The sequence below is a fragment of the Callospermophilus lateralis genome, chromosome 9 (genome assembly GCF_048772815.1).
Source record: "Callospermophilus lateralis isolate mCalLat2 chromosome 9, mCalLat2.hap1, whole genome shotgun sequence".
Lineage (NCBI taxonomy): Eukaryota > Metazoa > Chordata > Mammalia > Rodentia > Sciuridae > Callospermophilus > Callospermophilus lateralis.
The window spans coordinates 76,867,599-76,887,293 of NC_135313.1; the positions used below are offsets into that span (position 1 = coordinate 76,867,599).

Sequence of the window (19,695 nt, forward strand, 5' to 3'; positions counted from 1 at the left end):
CAATACCTCTATTTATTTATTTTACTTTTATATGGTGCTAGGGATTGAACCCAGGTCCTCGCACATGCTTAGGCGAGCACTCTACCACTAAGCTACAATCACAATCCCAGTCCCTAAAATATAATTTTATAGACACATATTTTACTAATACCATAAAACCAAAATTTAGAATCTTAAAGTTGAGATTATAGTCAGGTTAACTATGTTGTAAGTTAAGTTACTCTTTCTTTCTGATTTACTTTCTAAATATTATAAAATATTATGATTGTTACAAAATTTTAAGTAATAAATGAACAAAAGTGTATATATTTTACTTATAAATTAATGATATTAAACACATTATTCTGCCATTTCTTTTACACTCAGTAGTATATATGAATTGATGCTCTATGAATCTATATAGATTATATTCTCTAGTGATATGTATATCATTAATATTACAATCTGCAAATAATGTATTTAATTTAAAATGCTATAAATATAATAGATGAATATATCAATCTATATTAATACCTATTAATATATCTCATGTATTTCTAACACTATATAGTTTTTTGGATAGGATATAATTTATTTGCTAGAAACTTAGATTGTTTCCATTTTCTATTTTTTTAAAAAGTATAGGGTATAGGGCTGGAGTTGTGGCTCAGTGGTAGAGCGCCTCGCATGTGTGAGGCCCTGGGTTTGATCCTCAGCACCACATAAAAATAAATAAATAAAATAAAGGTTAAAAAAAAAAAAAAGCATTTGGTATAAATTACTTGATAATCTCCAAATTGTTGCTGTCCTTTTGTTTTAACTCTTTGGCTTTCTTTCTACAGACTCTGTATAAACTTGCCAATGAAGAAGCAAAGCAGAAAGGCTATGACTTGCGAATTGACGCCATCCCAATTGTGGCAGCCAAGGCCTCCAGAGATATCGCCAGTGACGTAAGTAACAGCACCCAGATATTTATGTGGAAGGATGGGGAGGGGAGACTGACTCACTATTAATACATGAAGTTGCATCCAGATGTCTTACTGAACACTGATTGATCGATGCTTCTAAAGCATTTTTTAATTTGAAAATATTTCTTTTTAATTTCAAAAGTCTTTAATGTCCATGTCTCAGGGGGAAAGAGTTATCCTAAACTTTGGTATAAAATTGAATCAGAATCCATAGTTTTTTATAATTATGAGAAATTCCATCTTTACATTTTGAGCATGTAATCCTGACATAATTCAGAAAATGCTAGAAGAGTAATCATTTGGTTACATGCCTTGGTTCAATAGCAGGTGAACACCAGGTACCAGCCTGGTCTAGGAAAACGTACCTTTCCCCAGATCTGCTCTGTAGTTTTGCCAACTCTTTCTTTGAAAATTATTTTAAGTGCTTCCTTTTGAGTTATTTTCCAATGAAAACTAGAAAGACAAACAACCAAAAGATGAACCTGTTGCTCTCTGAAGGAAATAGGTCCCTTGGAAAAGAATTCAGACTTTTGTAAATAGGTACTAGAATTTGTGTGATGTTGTTGCCTAAAGTAGATAGAAAATACCCAGAGTCAGCCCTTGCCAAAACCAGCAAGATGTTTTCTTGCTCATTTATAGTTCATTTTTCCACTTGAGGGATCCCAAACAAACCTCAGCCAGCTATCTTGGGCACACTAGGGCAGACACAATCCAGTCCATCTTGGGGAGCCAAGTGACCCAACAAAAGTCATCAGAGCCAGATTTTAGAGGGGTAGAGAATGGGTTGGGGGAAAGAGAAAATGTGGATTTAGGATTAGCATTCTCAAAGTTCCATGTGAGATTTCCAGGTTAGTGATGTTGCTAGACTAACATGACAAAAGGCAGTGAACAGTACAGATTAATCTTCTGAAAAGTGTTGCCACTTTTATTTCTAAGAACTAAATGTCTGCAAACCATGGGACTGTGTATTTCAGCCTGTCTTCCCATTTAGACTAGTGCTATGAAGTTTAATCAGCTTAGGATAAGGAGTTTAGTTGATGTGCAGATAATTTCATTTTTTTTGCAAGAATTATAAATTTTAAAATAACAATGTTTTAAATTAATGAGACTTTTAACACTTTCTATTAATTTTTTTATTTTTATGTTTAAGTTAATTTTTTATTTATATATGTCAGCAGAATGCATTATAATTCTTATTCCACATATAGAGCACAATTTTTCATACCTCTTGGTTGGATACAAAGTATATTCACACCAATTCATGTCTTCATACATGTACTTTGGATAATGATGTCACGTTGCACCATCATTTCTAACCTCTTGCCCCCTCCTTTCCCCTCCCACCCTCTGCCCTATCTAGAGTTCGTCTATTCCTCCCATGCCCCCTCTCCCTACCCCACTATGAATCAGCCTCTTTATATCAGGGAAAGCATTGGGCATTTGTTTTTTGGGGATTGACTAACTTCACTTAGCATTATCTTCTCTAACTCCATCCATTTTCCTGCAAATGCCATGATTTTATTGTCTTTTATTGCTGAACAAAATTCCATTTTGTATATATGCCACATTTTTTTTTATCCATTCATCTATTGAAGGGCATCTAGGTTGGTTCCACAGTTTAGCTATTGTGAATTGTGCTGCTATAAACATTGATGTGGCTGTGTCCCTGTAGTATGTTCTTTTTAAGTCCTTTGGGTATAGACCAAGGAGAGGGATAGCTGGATCAAATGGTAGTTCCATTCCCAGTTTTCCAAGAAATCTCCAAACTGCTTTCTACATTGGATGCACCAATTTGCAGTCCTACTAGCAGTGTATGAGTGTACCTTTTCCCCCACATCCTCACAAACACTTATTATTATTTGTATTGACAATAGCTGCCATTCTGACTGGAGTGAGATGAAATCTTTGAGTAGTTTTGATTTGCATTTCTCTAATTGCTAGCAATGATGAACATTTTTCATACATTTGTTGATTGATTGTATATCATCTTCTGAGAAGTGTCTCTTCAGGTGCTTGGCCCACGTATTGATTGGGTTATTTGTTTTTTCGATTCTTAGCTTTTTGAGTTCTTTATATACCCTAAAGATTAGTGCTCTATCTGATGTGTGAGGGGTAAAGATTTGCTCCCAAGATTTGCTTCCTTAATAAGACTCCTTTGGCACAAAAATTAAAATCAAGAAACAATAAATGGGATGAACTCAAACTAAAAAGTTTCTTCTCATTTTTATTTTTGAAACCACCATTTTTATTTCAGTATAAATACAAAGATGGCTACCGCAAACAGCTGGGCCACCACATTGGAGCCCGGAATATTAAAGATGACCCCAAGATGATGTGGTCCATGCACGTGGCCAAAATCCAGAGTGACAGGGAGTACAAGAAGGACTTTGAGAAGTGGAAGACCAAGTTCAGCAGCCCAGTGGACATGCTGGGGGTGGTGCTGGCCAAGAAGTGCCAGACCTTAGTGAGTGACGTGGACTACAGAAACTACCTGCACCAGTGGACATGCCTGCCTGACCAGAATGATGTCATCCACGCTCGGCAGGCCTATGACCTCCAGAGCGATGTGAGTGCCTGAGAGCCATGATAACTGCATTTGTGGGAGCAATGCATATTAACAAGTAGACAAAGGTCTCATATTTGATAGAAACCTTAGAGGATGATTTTTTTTTTGTCTATGTTCCTCATTTTTCAAGTGTCCATTACGTTTTTTTAATAGATGATATAATACCATAAAATGTCTCCAATTTTCCTTTATATTTTAACAGATAGAGATATAAAGTTTAATATAACAATGTTTTTCAATGTTTCCCCCCTGCCCCTCTGGCTTTGGAAATCAAGTGTCATAACAACTTTAATAATACTTGCTTATGTGTTTGATTTCTTCAGAATGTTTATAAGTCTGATCTCCAGTGGTTGAGAGGCATTGGCTGGGTCCCCATTGGGTCTCTGGATGTGGTCAAGTGCAAGAGAGCTGCAGAGATCCTGAGTGATAACATCTACCGCCAGCCTCCAGACAAGCTGAAGTTCACCAGTGTGACAGATTCTCTGGAGCAGGTGCTGGCCAAGAACAATGCCATCAACATGAACAAGGTGAGCCCCCAATTTGAGGGGAAATGAACAGGATGGAATGTCATTTAGAATACCTATGATTGTTTAAGTTGATCTTTTTTTGTTTTATCCAATTAAATTACTATCCAAACTATAGTGATGTGGTTGAGTTCTGTATTCTCTTATATAAGAATCCCACATATAGATGATAGGAATTCTGCTTTGATATTACTCATGAAATAGAGTTAAAAATGAGACAGCTGTTTGGGGGTTCAAAGTCTTTGAAGTTGATGAGAGTTATATATTGTTTGGTATATAACCTTTTAATAAGATTCCTATCTTGCTGGGTGCCTACCCAGGTAAACATAGAAAAGATAAATTAGATGCAAATCTTTATATCATTCATTAAAAGAAATTCTAAACATGACATACTCAGGCACATTTGCAGTTAATAAATGAAGAAAAACAAAACCATAGGAAGAATTGAATATAGTTGCACACAGATGTATACATATACTTGGGAAATGCCTAATTTTAATTTAATTGGAGTGTGGGGAACCTGGTAACATGTGTGTGTTAATGGTATTTATGTTTACATTTATATTTAGTTATAATGAATACTCTGTAAAACCAAAGAGGTTGAAGGGTGTTAACATACTGTACACTGTTGAGATACCGGGGAGACTGGCTTTAAGTTTTATCATTATCTCTTAAATGAAAACCATTTACAAAAAAACTTTGTTTTTCTAATTCATCAACCTTTTTATCCTTCACAGCGTTTATATACAGAAGCCTGGGACAAAGATAAGACCCAAGTCCATATTATGCCTGATACACCTGAAATTATGTTGGCAAGACAAAATAAAATAAATTATAGTGAGGTGAGACCATTTGTTTTATTTTCTTCCTCTGAACACATTGGTTTTTGCTGATATAGAAATGTCATATTATGAATTAATCACCAAGCAGGCTAATTAGTTCAGTATTGTATTTTATGCTCATTATCCTACCTTGACTGTACATATCATTATAAAATAGGTAGATAGAAAAATAAATAAGCATAAAATATCTCAGGAGGGAAAAATCCTCGTAGTCAACTATTAATGTCTGAAATATTAAGTTTTATTTAAAATGATTATAAAATTAGAACTTCCTTCAAAATTTGTTCTGTATGCTTGTTGTTTTTCGTTTATTTTACCTGTAAAATGGGATAAAAATCCCTATCTTGAAAATTTTTTGTGGTGACTCAATGAGGTAAGATATATAAATGCATATTATAAAGCCAGGTGTAAAATAATTGCTTAATAAGCTTGAATTTCTCTCCTTTACTCTAATGTCACCTGAAAATTGGACATGTGACATGCTCAAAATGATGACATGTATTTCTTTTATTTATTTTTTTTCCTTTTTTGACATTTATTTATAAGAAGTGAAATGAGAATTCTCAAACTCACCCATTTCAAAATTACCTGAGGATAATAAACTACATTCTTTCATGAGCTACTCCAGCCTTGCTAAACTTGTAATCACACATCTTTCAGTCCAGAAATCATGTTGCATAGTCTTTTGCTCAATTGCTCTTGCCTAAGTCAAGAATTAATCTGGTTGATTCAAGAATACTGATTTCTTATATGGTTAAGTATATTTTAAAAAAAAAACATGAAGACAGACTTTTCAGTTTGAGATCACTGGAAAATTTAAACATTTAGTCTCAAGACTTGATTGAGATAATTATTTTACCTTTACTAGATGAAGAATTATTTTTATTATTCTTTAGTCTATAATTATATAAAGCTAAAAAGGAGGCATGTTTGTATCAAATAACCAGGACAACTAAAATGAAGTGGATATGACTTCACTTTCTTCAGCATCATAAAACAGACCTGAGCTGGGTGCGGTTGCAGATGTCTATAATCCCAGAGGCTTAGGAGGCTGAGTCAGGAGGATTGAAAGTTCTAAGCTAGCAACTTACTGTGTCCCTGTCTCAAAATAAAAAAGGGCTGGGAATGCAGCTTGGTGGTAAAGTGCCCCTGGGTTAAATCCTGACTCCCCCACCGTCCAAAAATCACTCTGAGGAGAGTGATCACAAGTATTTGATTGAACTTGGCTGTACTCATTTTCAGATGAGCCATTTTCTCTTGGCCACAGAGCTTCTCTGTTGGGCTACCTTCTCTGGGAGCTTTATCTTAGCTAGGCAAATGAAGTTTAGCTTCTATCCCAGATTGTAAGTGCATCTCACAAACCTCTCCTTTTTACTGAGGTGAGTGAAAGTTGCTGAGAGGATATTGGGCTATTTTTAATTCTAAAAATTTCAGCTGGATCTACTGAGATTTCAAAAACATATTAATTCTGTAAGAACTGTTTTCTCAAAAGTAGATTTCAGAGTGGTGAACTTGAACTTCTGCTCAATCTGTGACCAAGGGTAATTTCATCCCATACTTGACTCCAGAAATATAAAACAAAGCAAACACATCTTACTCATTTCCCTTAGATTCTCATTTACCTATTCTAATTCTCTTGGGTAAGTGACCTACCAAACTTTAAATTGTAGCCTTGGTGATAATGAAAGGTGTTCTCTTCTTTGAAGTACTACATCTTTTTAGAATGTTGGGCGCATTCAAAAAATCTGTTTGATCTGAAGCAAAAAGATGATTTAAGCACATTTTCCCTCATTACCATGGAAAACCATGATAGATAAAGTATTTGATTCTTTAGTTATAAAAGAAATATTTCTAGAAAATTTTCAAAAAAAACTAACCCTCTGGGGCTAGGCCTGGGGTTCAACTGATAGAGCACTCACCTAGCATGCGTGAGGCGCTGGATTCCATCCTCAGCACCACATAAAAATAAAATAAAGATATTGTGTCCACCTAAAACTAAAAACAAACAAACAACAATGACAAAAAAACTAACCCTCTGTATATTATCTTAAAAATATTAAATTTATTCTTATTTTTACTTTAGCTTTTCCTTATGAAATCTCATCTTAAAAACAATGTAAACTGTCACATCTTGCTGATCCATGTTATAAACAAACAATAACAACAAAAAAAAAAAACAAACAATAACATCTATGACCCTTAAGTCATTTAATATTAATGCTTCTCCATCATATTTAAAATTCAGATATTGGTACAATATTCTTAATTCAATTTGTGAATTATGAAACAACTATTTCTGCCACACTTTCAAAAAATTATCCTTACATCTAAAATTTTGTCTTTACATGGCCTAAACAATTTAAAAGTATGTTGAACAAGGTAAGGTAGAAAGAAGGATCTAAAAGAATTATAGATCATTGTTTTTCCTTTAAAGCCATAAGCGATTTCTAAATCATTTCCCAGAACTATCTACTATTTCTTTGTCTACTTTAACTGACTCAATAAATCTCTATCCTAGAGGAAATGAGAAAGAAAGATTAAATGATTCAATTGTAGGCTGATGTGAGTATGTGTCTCTGTATTGGGTATTGGGATGAGCTGCCTTCCAACCTCAGTTACCTTTGAGTTTGACAAAGGTTTTATAAGGGGCACACTTGCATGGCTGAGTATAAGCAAGGAGTTAACAAAGCTTCAACTTCTGTATGTACTCCCTGCCTGGGAATGCCCCTGCTCTTGAGTGGTGTTCCATTTCCTTTTTCATAGTCACTCTTCTTTCACTTTAAAATAAAAAAGGCACAGTTTAAAGGTGAAGAGAGAAACTAGACCAAAAAAAAAAAAAATGCAACTCATGAACTTGAATTTAATTCTGGAGAGAAAAATAACATTCTATAAAGGATTTTATTGGGATAGTTGAAATTGGAATGATTCTGTATATTGAACAATGGTATTGTATCAGTATTAAATTTCTGGCATTGGATAAATATATTGGGATTATATAAAAAACTATTTTTAGTCTTTGGAGAGAGATACATGGTGAAGCATTTTAGGTAAAGTTATCATGAGGTCATTAGCTTTAAATTAAATAAATATACCATGTAGTTCTTAATCCAAAGTTCTACATCCATTCTTTTGACCTTATTACAGTTTTGGAGTGAATGTGAATTCTGTGAGAACCAATTAATTTTCTCTTAATTGGTTCAACAATTGAAAATAATAAAAGAAAAATATACAAAATATATAGACACATAAAGAGGGAGGGAGAGAATGCAAACATATGGCAAATATTAAAGAAGTGGTTAGTTGTGGATGTTCCTTTTCCCATTCTTACAACTTTTCTGTAGGTTCGAAATTTTTCACGAAAAGGAAAATGCACATTTAAAAATATTGAAACATACATTTAAATATTCGACCAAGTATTGTTATATAAAGATTTAATTATAAAAAGAAGAAAAAGAAAGAAAGGAATATCTGCCCCAGTAGGTACTGTGTTATCTGTCAGAGAATACTAAGACAAAACTTTGCCAATTTAATTCAGTAGTGCCCGACAAGATCTGTTTGAGTCAAGGCACTGTGATAAGTCACAAATATCTTGTTAAAAGAGTCAATAAATTTTTACTTTTTATGTTTAAAAATAGTTTATCAAAATGCATTTCATTTTGACTTATTGAATACCAGTACTAGCAGTTGTTTTAAATTTTATGTTTTGAGGATATAGAATTAATTAAAATTCCTGTAAATAAAGAAACTGACAAAAATGGCTAAAGACTATTAGTATGGATAATTTATTTAAAGTATGGTTGTCAGACTGTGCTCCCATGGAACACCTACATTTTGCCTTCTGTGTATCTGCCCTGCCAGGGCTGAATGGTGGTGGTGGTTTCTCCATTCAAAGAAAAGAAAATAGAATTTTATCATTTTTGTACTTTTGACTTATAAATCTTTGGAACCCTCTATCCCCACATTCACTAACAATTTCCAAGAGTTAACACAAATAAGAGAAGAGAAAATATTAGTAGAGAAATTGAGAAACAGCAATTCATCATTCATTCAATTCTTATCGGGGATACCATGCTCAAGTGGTGATGATATATATTATTATATAACCATGTTGGCTGCTAGTAAAGTTATTCTTAATTCAGATTTGGAGCTGAATCAGTACTTCTTGGTTGTTTCATTTAGAGTAAGTGCTGAACAACATAAACACATTTAAGAGCTATTGATTTAATGTATAAAATCTATAAAGATTTGTACAAAGAGAAGTTGTGATGTTAAAATTTGCTGAATGTGGAATTTCCACATAATTATTTCAAAAACTGGTAAAATAAAGAGGTCTTTTAAAAAAAAATTAAAGCTGAATATACTAGTGTAGTTCTATATCCATTCTTTTGACAAAAATCACAGTTTCAGAGTGACTGTGAGTTCTGCATCTCTCCCCTCAGAGCCTCTATCGCCAGGCCATGGAAGAAGCCAAGAAAGAAGGCTATGACTTGCGAAGCGATGCCATTCCCATTGTGGCTGCCAAGGCCTCCCGGGACATTGCCAGTGATGTAAGAGCTGATCGAGTTCTGACATGGGTCCCATTAGGCCAGTCACCTGCATGGGGGATTGTGTTCTTGGAATATAGCAGGATGTCTCTTTAGTTATTGTCCATCATAATGCCCTCAAATGCATGATCATATAAATTGGGACTTGAGACTATAGGTGACTTCCCTAGGGTCACAACCCTCATAGTGTCCAAGCCTAGATTGGAATGTGGTTCCTTTGACTATCATCTTTTCCTCTTTGCTTGCTAGGAATGAATGCCTCACTTAAAGTCAGTTGGACATGTTGAGCTACTCATGAAACCTAATGAATTCTCTTCTGGGTATACCCAAGGCAAAAGTGACAGAAAAGAAGCAGGTTTACCTGAGTTCTCGAGAGCCCACAGGAGGGAGGACATAGGATAGCAAAGCGGCTAGAAATCTTCATACTGTGGGGTCTACAGGATCAATTTTTTTTTTTTTTAAGAACAACATGTTCCTGGACATCTTTAAAATTTATCCAAGAGTAGAAAAAATTATTTGTTCTTATAGGTTTTTAAAATTTTTAAATTGTGGGCAAAAAAAGAAAAAAAAGAAAAAAAAACCCAAAACCTACATAGAATTTACCATCTAAACCATTTTCAAGTATACAATTGCACAGCATTCAATGGATTCATATTGTTGAACATAAATCTTCATCATTTTTCATCTTGCAAAACTGAAACTATGTCCATTAAATAAAATTGCCCATTTTTAAACTACCCCTTCTGGATTATTTGTGAAAAGGAAACTGTTTCTCTATAAAAATTTAGTTTAATTTCTAAAAAAAAATAATTTCTATAAAAATTTTAAACCAGCTAAACACGCATCCCAGTTGTTCTCTCAGATGGAGTGACTCACGTGAGGACTTCCAAGGCGCTATCATGACTTGTCATTCTAATTGGGCTCACTCAGTGTTCATGTTTTATCACTTTTGACATCATAGAAATTCTCCAGCATATATAGAGGAATTGTCAGGGGTCCTTCTGTGGAGACTTTAAGCGTAGCTCCTTCTTCTTTGGACCTAAGTGGGCCCATATGCAGCATCAGAGCAGCTCATTTGAGGAAACCCCCTGTTAACTTGAGGATTTCACAGAAAGAATACCAGGGATCACCGTTGGTGCCACCTCCTCATATGTTGGGTTCTCTCTTTCAGTACAAATACAAAGAAGCCTACCGTAAGCAGTTGGGTCACCACATTGGTGCCCGAGCCGTCCATGATGATCCCAAGATAATGTGGTCCCTCCACATTGCCAAAGTGCAGAGTGACCGTGAGTATAAGAAAGAATTTGAGAAATACAAGACAAGGTACAGCAGCCCAGTGGACATGCTTGGTATTGTTTTGGCCAAGAAATGTCAGACCTTGGTCAGTGATGTGGACTATAAACACCCTCTGCATGAATGGACCTGCCTGCCCGACCAGAATGACATCATTCATGCCCGAAAAGCCTATGACCTCCAGAGCGATGTGAGTATCCCTGCTGTTGCCTCTGTATGTCAAAAGCAGATCTGGAATATGTCTGTGGGTTCCAATTAGTGCCAATGGACTGGAATTTATATATTTCAAACAACATGCAGTTGAATGCTCTGAAGGAGTTTCCAGCTAGAAGTACTATAGTTTGTTTTCCTCTCTAAAAGTTATATATAAGAGGAAATAAATAGTATCAATTCTATACAAGAGTATATCCTAAGTGATTCAGGAATACTTTGTCTGAGTTAGATGAAACTTAACCCTCAAAAATAAATCACTAGCTGAGCACAGTGGTGCACAACTGTAATCCCAGCATCTTGGGAGGCTGAGGAAGGAGGATCATGAGTTCAAAGCCAGTCTCAGAAACTTAGTGAGGCCCTAAGTAACTTAATAAAATATTAAAAAGGGATGGGGAAGTGGCTCAGTGGTTAAGTGACCCTGGGTTTGATCCCTGGTATGTATGTATGTATGTATAAATAAATAAATAAACAGATCACTAGCAGCTGAACATGGTAATCTCAGAAATTCATGTAATCCCAGAAATTCAGAGTCTGAGGCGGGAGGATCACAAGTTCAAGGTCAGTCTCAGCAACTTGGTGAGGTCCTAAGCAACTTAGTGAGCCCCTGTGTCAAAATAAAATGTAAAAGGGAATGGGGATGTGGCTCAATGATAAAACACCCCTATGTTCAATTGCTAGTACCAAATAATAATAATAATAATAATAATAATAATAATAATATCACTATCAACTTTTGGGTAAAGAGGTGGAAATGTGTGTGAGTATTGATAGGTAGAGTGTAATATGGAGAGAGTGGGAAGAAAAGTACATTGTACTAAATTACTTTAATAAACATTCAAGTCTTAACATTTCCTGATGGAAATAAGGAAATAAGACATTCTTACTTTTTTTCAAAACAAGTCATCTAATACTTGTTAATATTCAGTGTGTCCTATTGAAAGTAAAAAATAAAATGACTAATTAGATGAACACCCAATACCACATTTCCTTTATGTACTTGATATTTTGTCATTTTTAAAGATGAAAACTAAAGCAAGAGCTTATGATTTCAATAATCCCATGCCATTGGTCTGAATGTGTGGTTTTATTTGGAACTATTACCACACTTTTTTTTAATATTAAAAGAAAATTCCTCCTGGAAAAAAAATCTTATAATTCTCTCAAGGGCAGAACAATGTATTTAAAAAAATCATTCTTAATGTAATCTTCTGTACCAAAGAATGATCAGGAAAAGAATAGTCTTATGAGCGAGTGACTGCTAATTGAGGATGCTGGCCTCTTTATCTGTTGAATAGTACCTTTCATTTCTCTGGTATGATCCATTTTGTGACTATGAAGTCAAAATACTAATAAATGTTTATTTGGTTTTTTTTTTTATCAATTGATCTTCAGAATTTGTATAAGTCAGACCTGGAATGGATGAAAGGTATCGGCTGGGTTCCAATTGGTTCCTTGGAAGTGGTTAAAGCCAAGAGGGCCACAGAGATACTGAGTGATAATATCTATCGTCAGCGTCCAGACACCCTGAAATTCACCTGTATAACTGACTCTCCGGAGCAGGTGCTAGCAAAGAACAATGCTTTAAATATGAATAAGGTGAGTCTTTGGTCCTCACTGTCAGAGCTGAGAAGTTACCCTAGGACTAGGTAAAAAGTCTGATATGTTTTTATATTTCAGAGATTACCATGAGATTTATAACACCTTTTAAAATGATTTCCCACTATAATACATACCATGGTTGCTCAGTGCTACTTCAAACCATGAAAATGATATGAAAAATACTGTGCTGCAAAATATTCATAATGCTTTACTAGACAGATATTTAAATACCGCAACCCAAACATACTTTTCAGAACTGTTAAAATATTTTAACGGTTAAATTATTTAAGGAATTTTAATGAAAAACAAAAGCAGGAATTTATATACAGCTTTAATAGTTTTGTTTCTGCTTTGCATTCAAGAGAGATGACTGGCAAATAATCAAAAGAAAAAAATGTTTATGAACACCCATATAATTTTTTTTCGTTTTCTTTTAAAGCGCTTGTATACTGAAGCCTGGGATAATGACAAGAAAACAATCCATGTCATGCCTGATACACCAGAAATCATGCTGGCCAAACTCAACCGAATAAACTACAGTGATGTGAGTATCTGTGTTTCTGTGATGAACTATAGTATCTGTTTCCTTAGTGGAATATTTTTGTTTCCTTTTTTTTTTTCTTTTTAGTACTGAGGTTTGAACTCAGATCTTCATGTATGGTGAGCAAGTGCTTAATCACTGAACTATATACCCAGTTTTTAGATTTTTTTAAATTTTGAGACAGGGTCTTGCTAAATTGTGAAGTCTCAAATCTGCAATTTTCTACCTCAGCCTCCCAAGTGGATGGGATTAGAAGCCTGTACCACCATGCCTCCAGCTCTTAGTGAAATGTTTTGACTAACTTATACATATTCCAAACTGACATTGTCATTGAGAGAGTTCTCCCTTGGATCAATTTTACATCGTGTGGTAGGTCCATAATGGAAGGCAGCCTATCATGAAATAGAATGTGTATGAACTAGATGTTCTTGCCAGAGCAATTAAGGAAGAAGAAGGAAATAAAAGGGATAAAAATAGGAAAGGAAGAAGTCAAATTACCACTGTTTGCAGATGATATGATCCTATATTTAGGAGAATGAAATAGCGCCACCAAAAGACAACTAGAGCTAATAAACAAATTCAGTAAAGTAACAGGTTACAGAATCCACATACAGAAATCAATAGCTTTCCTATATTCCAATAATGAACCAGCTGAGAAAGAGATCAGGAAAACAATTCCATTCACATTAGCCTCAAAACAAAAGCAAAACAAAACAAAGAACCCTAGGAATAAATAAACCAAGGAGGTAAAAACCTCTACAATGAGAACTATAGAACATCAAAGAAGCAAACTGAAGAGACAAGAAGATGGAAAGACTTCCCATGTTCATGGATAGGCAGAATTAATATTGTTAAAGTGGCCATACTACCAAAAGCAATATACAGATTCTATGCAATTCCCATCAAAATACCAATGGCATTCTTCCTAGAACTAGAAGAAAACAAGTTCGAAAATTCATTTGGAAGACTAAAAGACCTAGAATAGCCAAATCAATTCCAAGTGATAAAAGCAATGTTGGAAGCATCACAGTACCTGACTTGAAATTATACTGTATGGTAGTGGCTTAAAAACATACATAGAACAATGGTATAGGATAGAAGACAGAAAACTCCATGTATCCACAGTCATCTGATCCTTACAAAAGTGCCAAAAATATACATTGGAGAAAAGTCAGTCTTGTTAACAAATGGTGCTGGTTATCCCTATGTAGAAGAATAAAACTAGACCCTTAACTACACAAAAATCAACTCAAAATGGATCAAAGACCTTGGAGTTAGGCCAGAAACTATGCCACTCCTAGAAGAAAATGTAAGGTGAACACTCCAACATATAAGCACAGACAAAGACTTTTTCATTAGGAACCCTAAAGTTCAGGAAATAATGCTGAGAGTTAGTAAATGGGATGGCATCAAATTAAAAAGCTTCTCCTCCGTGCCATACAGTGCCTCCTCTCACCGCACCTGGGTCAGACAGTGTGAGGTGTGGTCTCCAGTCTGGGGGAACTTCGCATTAACACAGTGGAAAGAGCACTGGACTTGGAGCCAGCTCTGGGTGTTAGCTTTCCTTCCACTAAAGTCTTATGGGATTTTAGAGAAATCATTTAATTTTTTTCTGGGAATCTTTCCATGTAATACCAATAAATAATGATAATTTAAATGTCAAAAAAAATTAAAAAGCTTCTGTACAGTAAATAATTAAGAATAGGAAGAGAGAACCTAAGAAATGGGAGAAAATCTTTGCTGCCTCATGGAGAAATAGCCTAACAATAATTACACTCTTTTTTTAAACATTTTTTAGTTGTCAGTGGATTTTTTATTTTATATTTATTTATATGTGGTGCTGAGGATCCAGCCCAGGGCCTCACACATGCCAGGCAAGCTCTCTACCACTGAGCCACAACCCCAGCCCCCTTTTTTTTTCTGTCTCAGTCAAAATAGTTTTTAGTGGAAGCCTTAAAATTTCTTTTCAGAAGTAACTTTAAAAATGCTTTCCTAATTATGGGAGAATAGACTCAGGTAGTCTAGTCTAAGAAAAGGAGAATATTTCAGCTTAAGATACACCAAGGAAAGTCAGTGTTTTGCTTGTTTGAAAGCAAACAACTACATAGAGAAATTAAGACATACGTATACACATTTCTCTTTTTTTTCTTTTTTTTTTTTGAATTTTTAATATTTTTATTTTTTTAGTTTTTGGCAGACACAACATCTTTGTTTGTCTGTAGTGCTGAGGATCGAACCCAGGCCGCACATATGTCAGGCGAGCGCGCTACCGCTTGAGCCACATACACATTTCTTAAAAAAAGAAAAGAAGAAAAATAAACTCTTCTAGTATCAAAAGAATTTTCCTGGCATTGTTGTCATCATTGCCACAGTGACTGATATTTGTTCTTTGAACCAAACACTCGAAAGAAGGATCATATGCTTTCAGCAGTGCTGCAGCTCTGGGCTTTGGGATGATAGCAAGATTGCCAGGTTATCATGCTTCATCACTGGCCCACAGCATAGCCTGTGATCAGCTCTGCCAACTGTCATAAAAAAAAAGAATGTGACGTGTTTATGCCAAAGAAAATAATTCCAACACATGCAAGAAACTGACATAAATGTCTTCTCCTCCTTCCTCTGGTTCCAGTTGATCAGACCTAGCTTTAGGTCTTGATGATCTTAAGACCTTGTTGTTTGGGTCTTGCATGAAAAGAAGAAGGATGAGCTATTGCTTTCAAGGCCTGAGTGACAAAGGGAGGAAATGACGTTACTTAGTAGCATAATAAGTAACTGATTTAATAATGCTTGGGGCAAATGAATGTATAAGTGAGAGCAGAGGATGACCCAGGCATGTCAGCAGAAAGGAGAGAAGGTTAGAGCACAAGTAATAAGGAATAGGGTACTTTGGAGGGGAAAAATGGTAATCACAATTTTATAACTTTCCCCTACAGAAAGCAGTGTGTGTATCAGTCAGCCCCACATATCTGCAGGTTCCACATCAGTAGATTCAACAATCATGGATCGATACTGTTTTTTTTTTTTTTTTTAATTTGCATCTATGTTGGGTACAGTGGCCTATGCCTGTAATCTCAGCATGTTAGGAAGCTGAAGCAGGAGGAGCCTAGGTTCAAAGCCAGCCTCAGAAAGTTATCGAAGGGGACTGGGGATGTGGCTCAAGCGGTAGCGTGCTCGCCTGGCATGCGTGCGGCCTGGGTTCAATCCTCAGCACCACATACAAACAAAGATGTTGTGTCCGCCGAAAACTCTCTTTAAAAAAAAAAAAAAGAAACTTATCGAAGCCCTAAGTAACTTATTGAGACCCAAAGGGATGGGGATGTGGCTCATTGGGTAAATACCACTGGGTTCAATACCTGGTCCCAAAAAAAGAAAATAAAATTGCATCTGTACTGAACATACACAGACTATTCTTTTGTTTTTGTTCCCTAAAAAATATAGTGCAACAACTATTTACATGGTATTTACATTGTATTAGCTGTTATAAGTAATCTAGAGATGATTTAAAGTGTCCTGGATGATGTAAGTTAATTGCAAATCTATGCCATTTTATATGAGGGACTTGAGCAGCAAAGGATTTTGGCAGAGGAGAAGAGAAGTTTGTGGAACAAACCCTCATGGATACTGTGGTCAGCTGTGTTTTATTCAACAGTTATAATAAGCAGACAGTAGGTTGGAACTCAGGAAGTTATTATGCCCTGTATTATTTTGCTGTTTTAATATATTCTGTTTGTCATTTAGTGTACTTGCACAGATAGCTACACCTGATGATAGTCCACAGCAATGAAAAATACAATAAGAGCAACAAATTGAAGTTTTTGTAAAATCAAATATGGATTTTCAAACACTCCCTATTCTTTTTCCTCCTTTAGTAGTAAGATGGCCATCCTTTACTTATGATGACAACTGAAAATGGTTGTTTTCACAAGTACATGTTTATCAAAGTAAAATTTTGACAACCAAATGCTGATTTACCAAAAATTTATGAAATTTACCAGTCAACAAAATCCCAAAGTTTAAAACTTGTGTATAGTTTGTAAACCCACCTGAGTAGTTGACTTTGTGGATTTTTTTTTCCAGTCGTTTAATGAGGATAGAAAAGTTAACAAAACAAGCAGCTTCATCTTTTATGAAAAAGTGATGACTAACGACTCTCTTTTCCACAGAAACTCTATAAACTTGCTTTGGAAGAGTCTCGGAAGGAAGGCTATGACCTGCGGCTGGATGCGATTCCAATCCAAGCAGCCAAAGCTTCAAGAGATATTGCTAGTGATGTAAGTTGAAAGTTTTGAAAGAAGTATTTCTTACTCACAGATGTTGACAAATGGCAGCTTTTAGAATTTTTCTCTCCAGAATTTCAGTTGTCCTTACAGATCTCAATTTCCTCTCAAGATTCTCACACACACAAAGTTGCAAATGACAAAGGAGGAAAGGAAATCAGGCACTAAATAATGTGCCAGTTGTACCTGTTAATCCATCAAGAAAGAGACACATTCTCTTTGGTGGGAAAGAGTTACAGGGGATTGAACTTTGAGGCACTTAACCCCTGAGCTGTATCCCCAGCCCTATTTTGTATTTTATTTAGAGACAGGGTCTCACTGAGTTGCTTAGTGCTTCTCTTTTGCTGAGGCTGGCTTTGAATTCATGATCCTCCTGCCTCAGCCTCCTGAGCTGCTGGGATTATAGGTATGTGCCACCACACCTGCTAAAGACATATTCTTAAAAAGTAAAAAATATATTTTTTTTTGAGCCTGAAGAATTGAGCATCTAAGATGCTCAAACATCCCAGAGGTTTGTGAAATTAAAGATACTAATACCTCAAGTAAATTGATCAATATAAATGTGAACTCTTTCACACTACTTCTGCCCATTTATTATTTGACACTGAAAGAAGAATGATGATGAATATCTCCATGTTCTCTTACTAAGATGCCCTTAGCAAGAATAAATTGTAAAATAAGTGAAGTTTCTTTGCAACACCTATTTGCCTTTTCTCTCTGCTCCTTTTCTTCATGTGAAAAACATCTCCTTAGGGTATCCTTGACCTCACTGTGTACCAGGCCTCCCCAGAGCAAGATCCAGACTTCTGGAAGGGCCCATGCCTCAGACTTACATTCTTATGTACTTTGGACTTCATTCCTTCTATTTTTAAACACTTTCCAGCTATTACGCTAGAGAAGCCCACATTGTGATCATCTCATAATAAATTGGATCTTGATGTTATTCTTGGATTTTAAAAGTAGTCTTAACCCCAGCATGTGACTCTGTTGGTGAAAGTTTAATGTTCCCAGGTCCAATGAGAGAGATCTTTCCTTGTGGCACATAAACTATTTACATGTGGTATATATCATTGGCCAGGGACTTCACTTTCAATTCTAATAATAAGGAAGGTATTCTAAAATATTATTAATGTTAAACATTTAAAAAAAAAACATGCATTTTGTTTGTTTTTTGATACTGGGGATTGGAAACAGAGGCCCTTTACCACTGAGCTACATCCTCAACCCTTTTTACTTTTTATTTTGAGACAGGGTCTCACCAAGTTGCTCAGCCTGGTCTCAAACTTGCAATCCTCCTGCCTTGACCTCCCAAATAGCTGTAATTATAGGCATTCTAACATGGAGTAGATGTCCCATTGGGTTGTACAAGATTTTTTATTTTTACTTGTTAAGGAAGCACAATGGTACACCAGGTAGTATAGTGTAGAGAAAGGGGAAAATATTAGGAACAAGAAGTTCTCCCTCTAGGCTCAGCCCTGCCCCCTACTTGTGATGTGATCTTCAGGTTCCTACTTTATAAAATGGGGCTGATGATATTCACCTCTCTCCTCATGATGGCAGGGGGTAAAATGAAGAAATAGTGTGTATTTTTAATCATTAGACTAATATTCCTTTTCTTTCTCCAGTACAAGTACAAGGAAGGCTACCGCAAACAGCTAGGCCACCACATTGGGGCCCGGAACATTAAGGATGACCCCAAGATGATGTGGTCCATCCATGTGGCCAAGATCCAGAGTGACAGGGAGTACAAGAAGGACTTTGAGAAGTGGAAGACCAAGTTCAGCAGCCCAGTGGACATGCTGGGGGTGGTGCTGGCCAAGAAATGCCAGATCCTTGTGAGTGACATTGACTATAGGCATCCTCTACATGAATGGATCTGTCTTCCAGATCAGAACGATGTCATTCAGGCCCGGAAAGCCTACGACCTGCAGAGTGATGTGAGTGACTCTGACATCCTTCAACCATGTGTTTAAAAGTCTTAAAAGGGGGTTCATAAATATTTTGTGCCATAGATTCAAGTACTATCTTTTGAGTATTATAGCTCCATGTTTTGATCAGGCTCTGACTAGTCACTCTTGGAAGAATAGTAAAAATAGTGTCTTTGTTTTAAAAAATGTTTCCAAAAAATATTCAATAAGAATTGTTACCTTTATTTATGAAAAAAATTCTTCTATAGTCAATTATTTAAGTTCAGGGAAGAAAATGAAAGGGATAAAATTCATTTTTACTCAAAGCCTAAGACAAGAGAAGGAACTGTAAGTAAAAAGGTGAGTATTCTTTGACTTAGAAGCATGCACATAGAATCATATGAATTAAAATGCCATATTTTATTGTTCCCCAAAAAACACA

General features: G+C 35.6%; 1 protein-coding gene across 18 annotated transcripts in view; it reads left to right on the forward strand.

The window, feature by feature from the left end:
* Neb (nebulin) overlaps positions 1–19,695 on the forward strand; it is a 206,248-nt gene that overhangs the window by 91,508 nt on the left and 95,045 nt on the right. For all 18 annotated transcript variants that reach the window (XM_076866351.2, XM_076866352.2, XM_076866354.2 and 15 more), the window contains exons 68-77: positions 822–929; positions 3,202–3,513; positions 3,837–4,040; positions 4,775–4,879; positions 9,319–9,426; positions 10,595–10,906; positions 12,322–12,525; positions 12,968–13,072; positions 17,233–17,340; positions 18,972–19,283. In XM_076866351.2, coding sequence (XP_076722466.2) covers positions 822–929; positions 3,202–3,513; positions 3,837–4,040; positions 4,775–4,879; positions 9,319–9,426; positions 10,595–10,906; positions 12,322–12,525; positions 12,968–13,072; positions 17,233–17,340; positions 18,972–19,283 — 1,878 coding nt within the window. The remainder of the gene's footprint in view (positions 1–821; positions 930–3,201; positions 3,514–3,836; positions 4,041–4,774; positions 4,880–9,318; positions 9,427–10,594; positions 10,907–12,321; positions 12,526–12,967; positions 13,073–17,232; positions 17,341–18,971; positions 19,284–19,695) is intronic.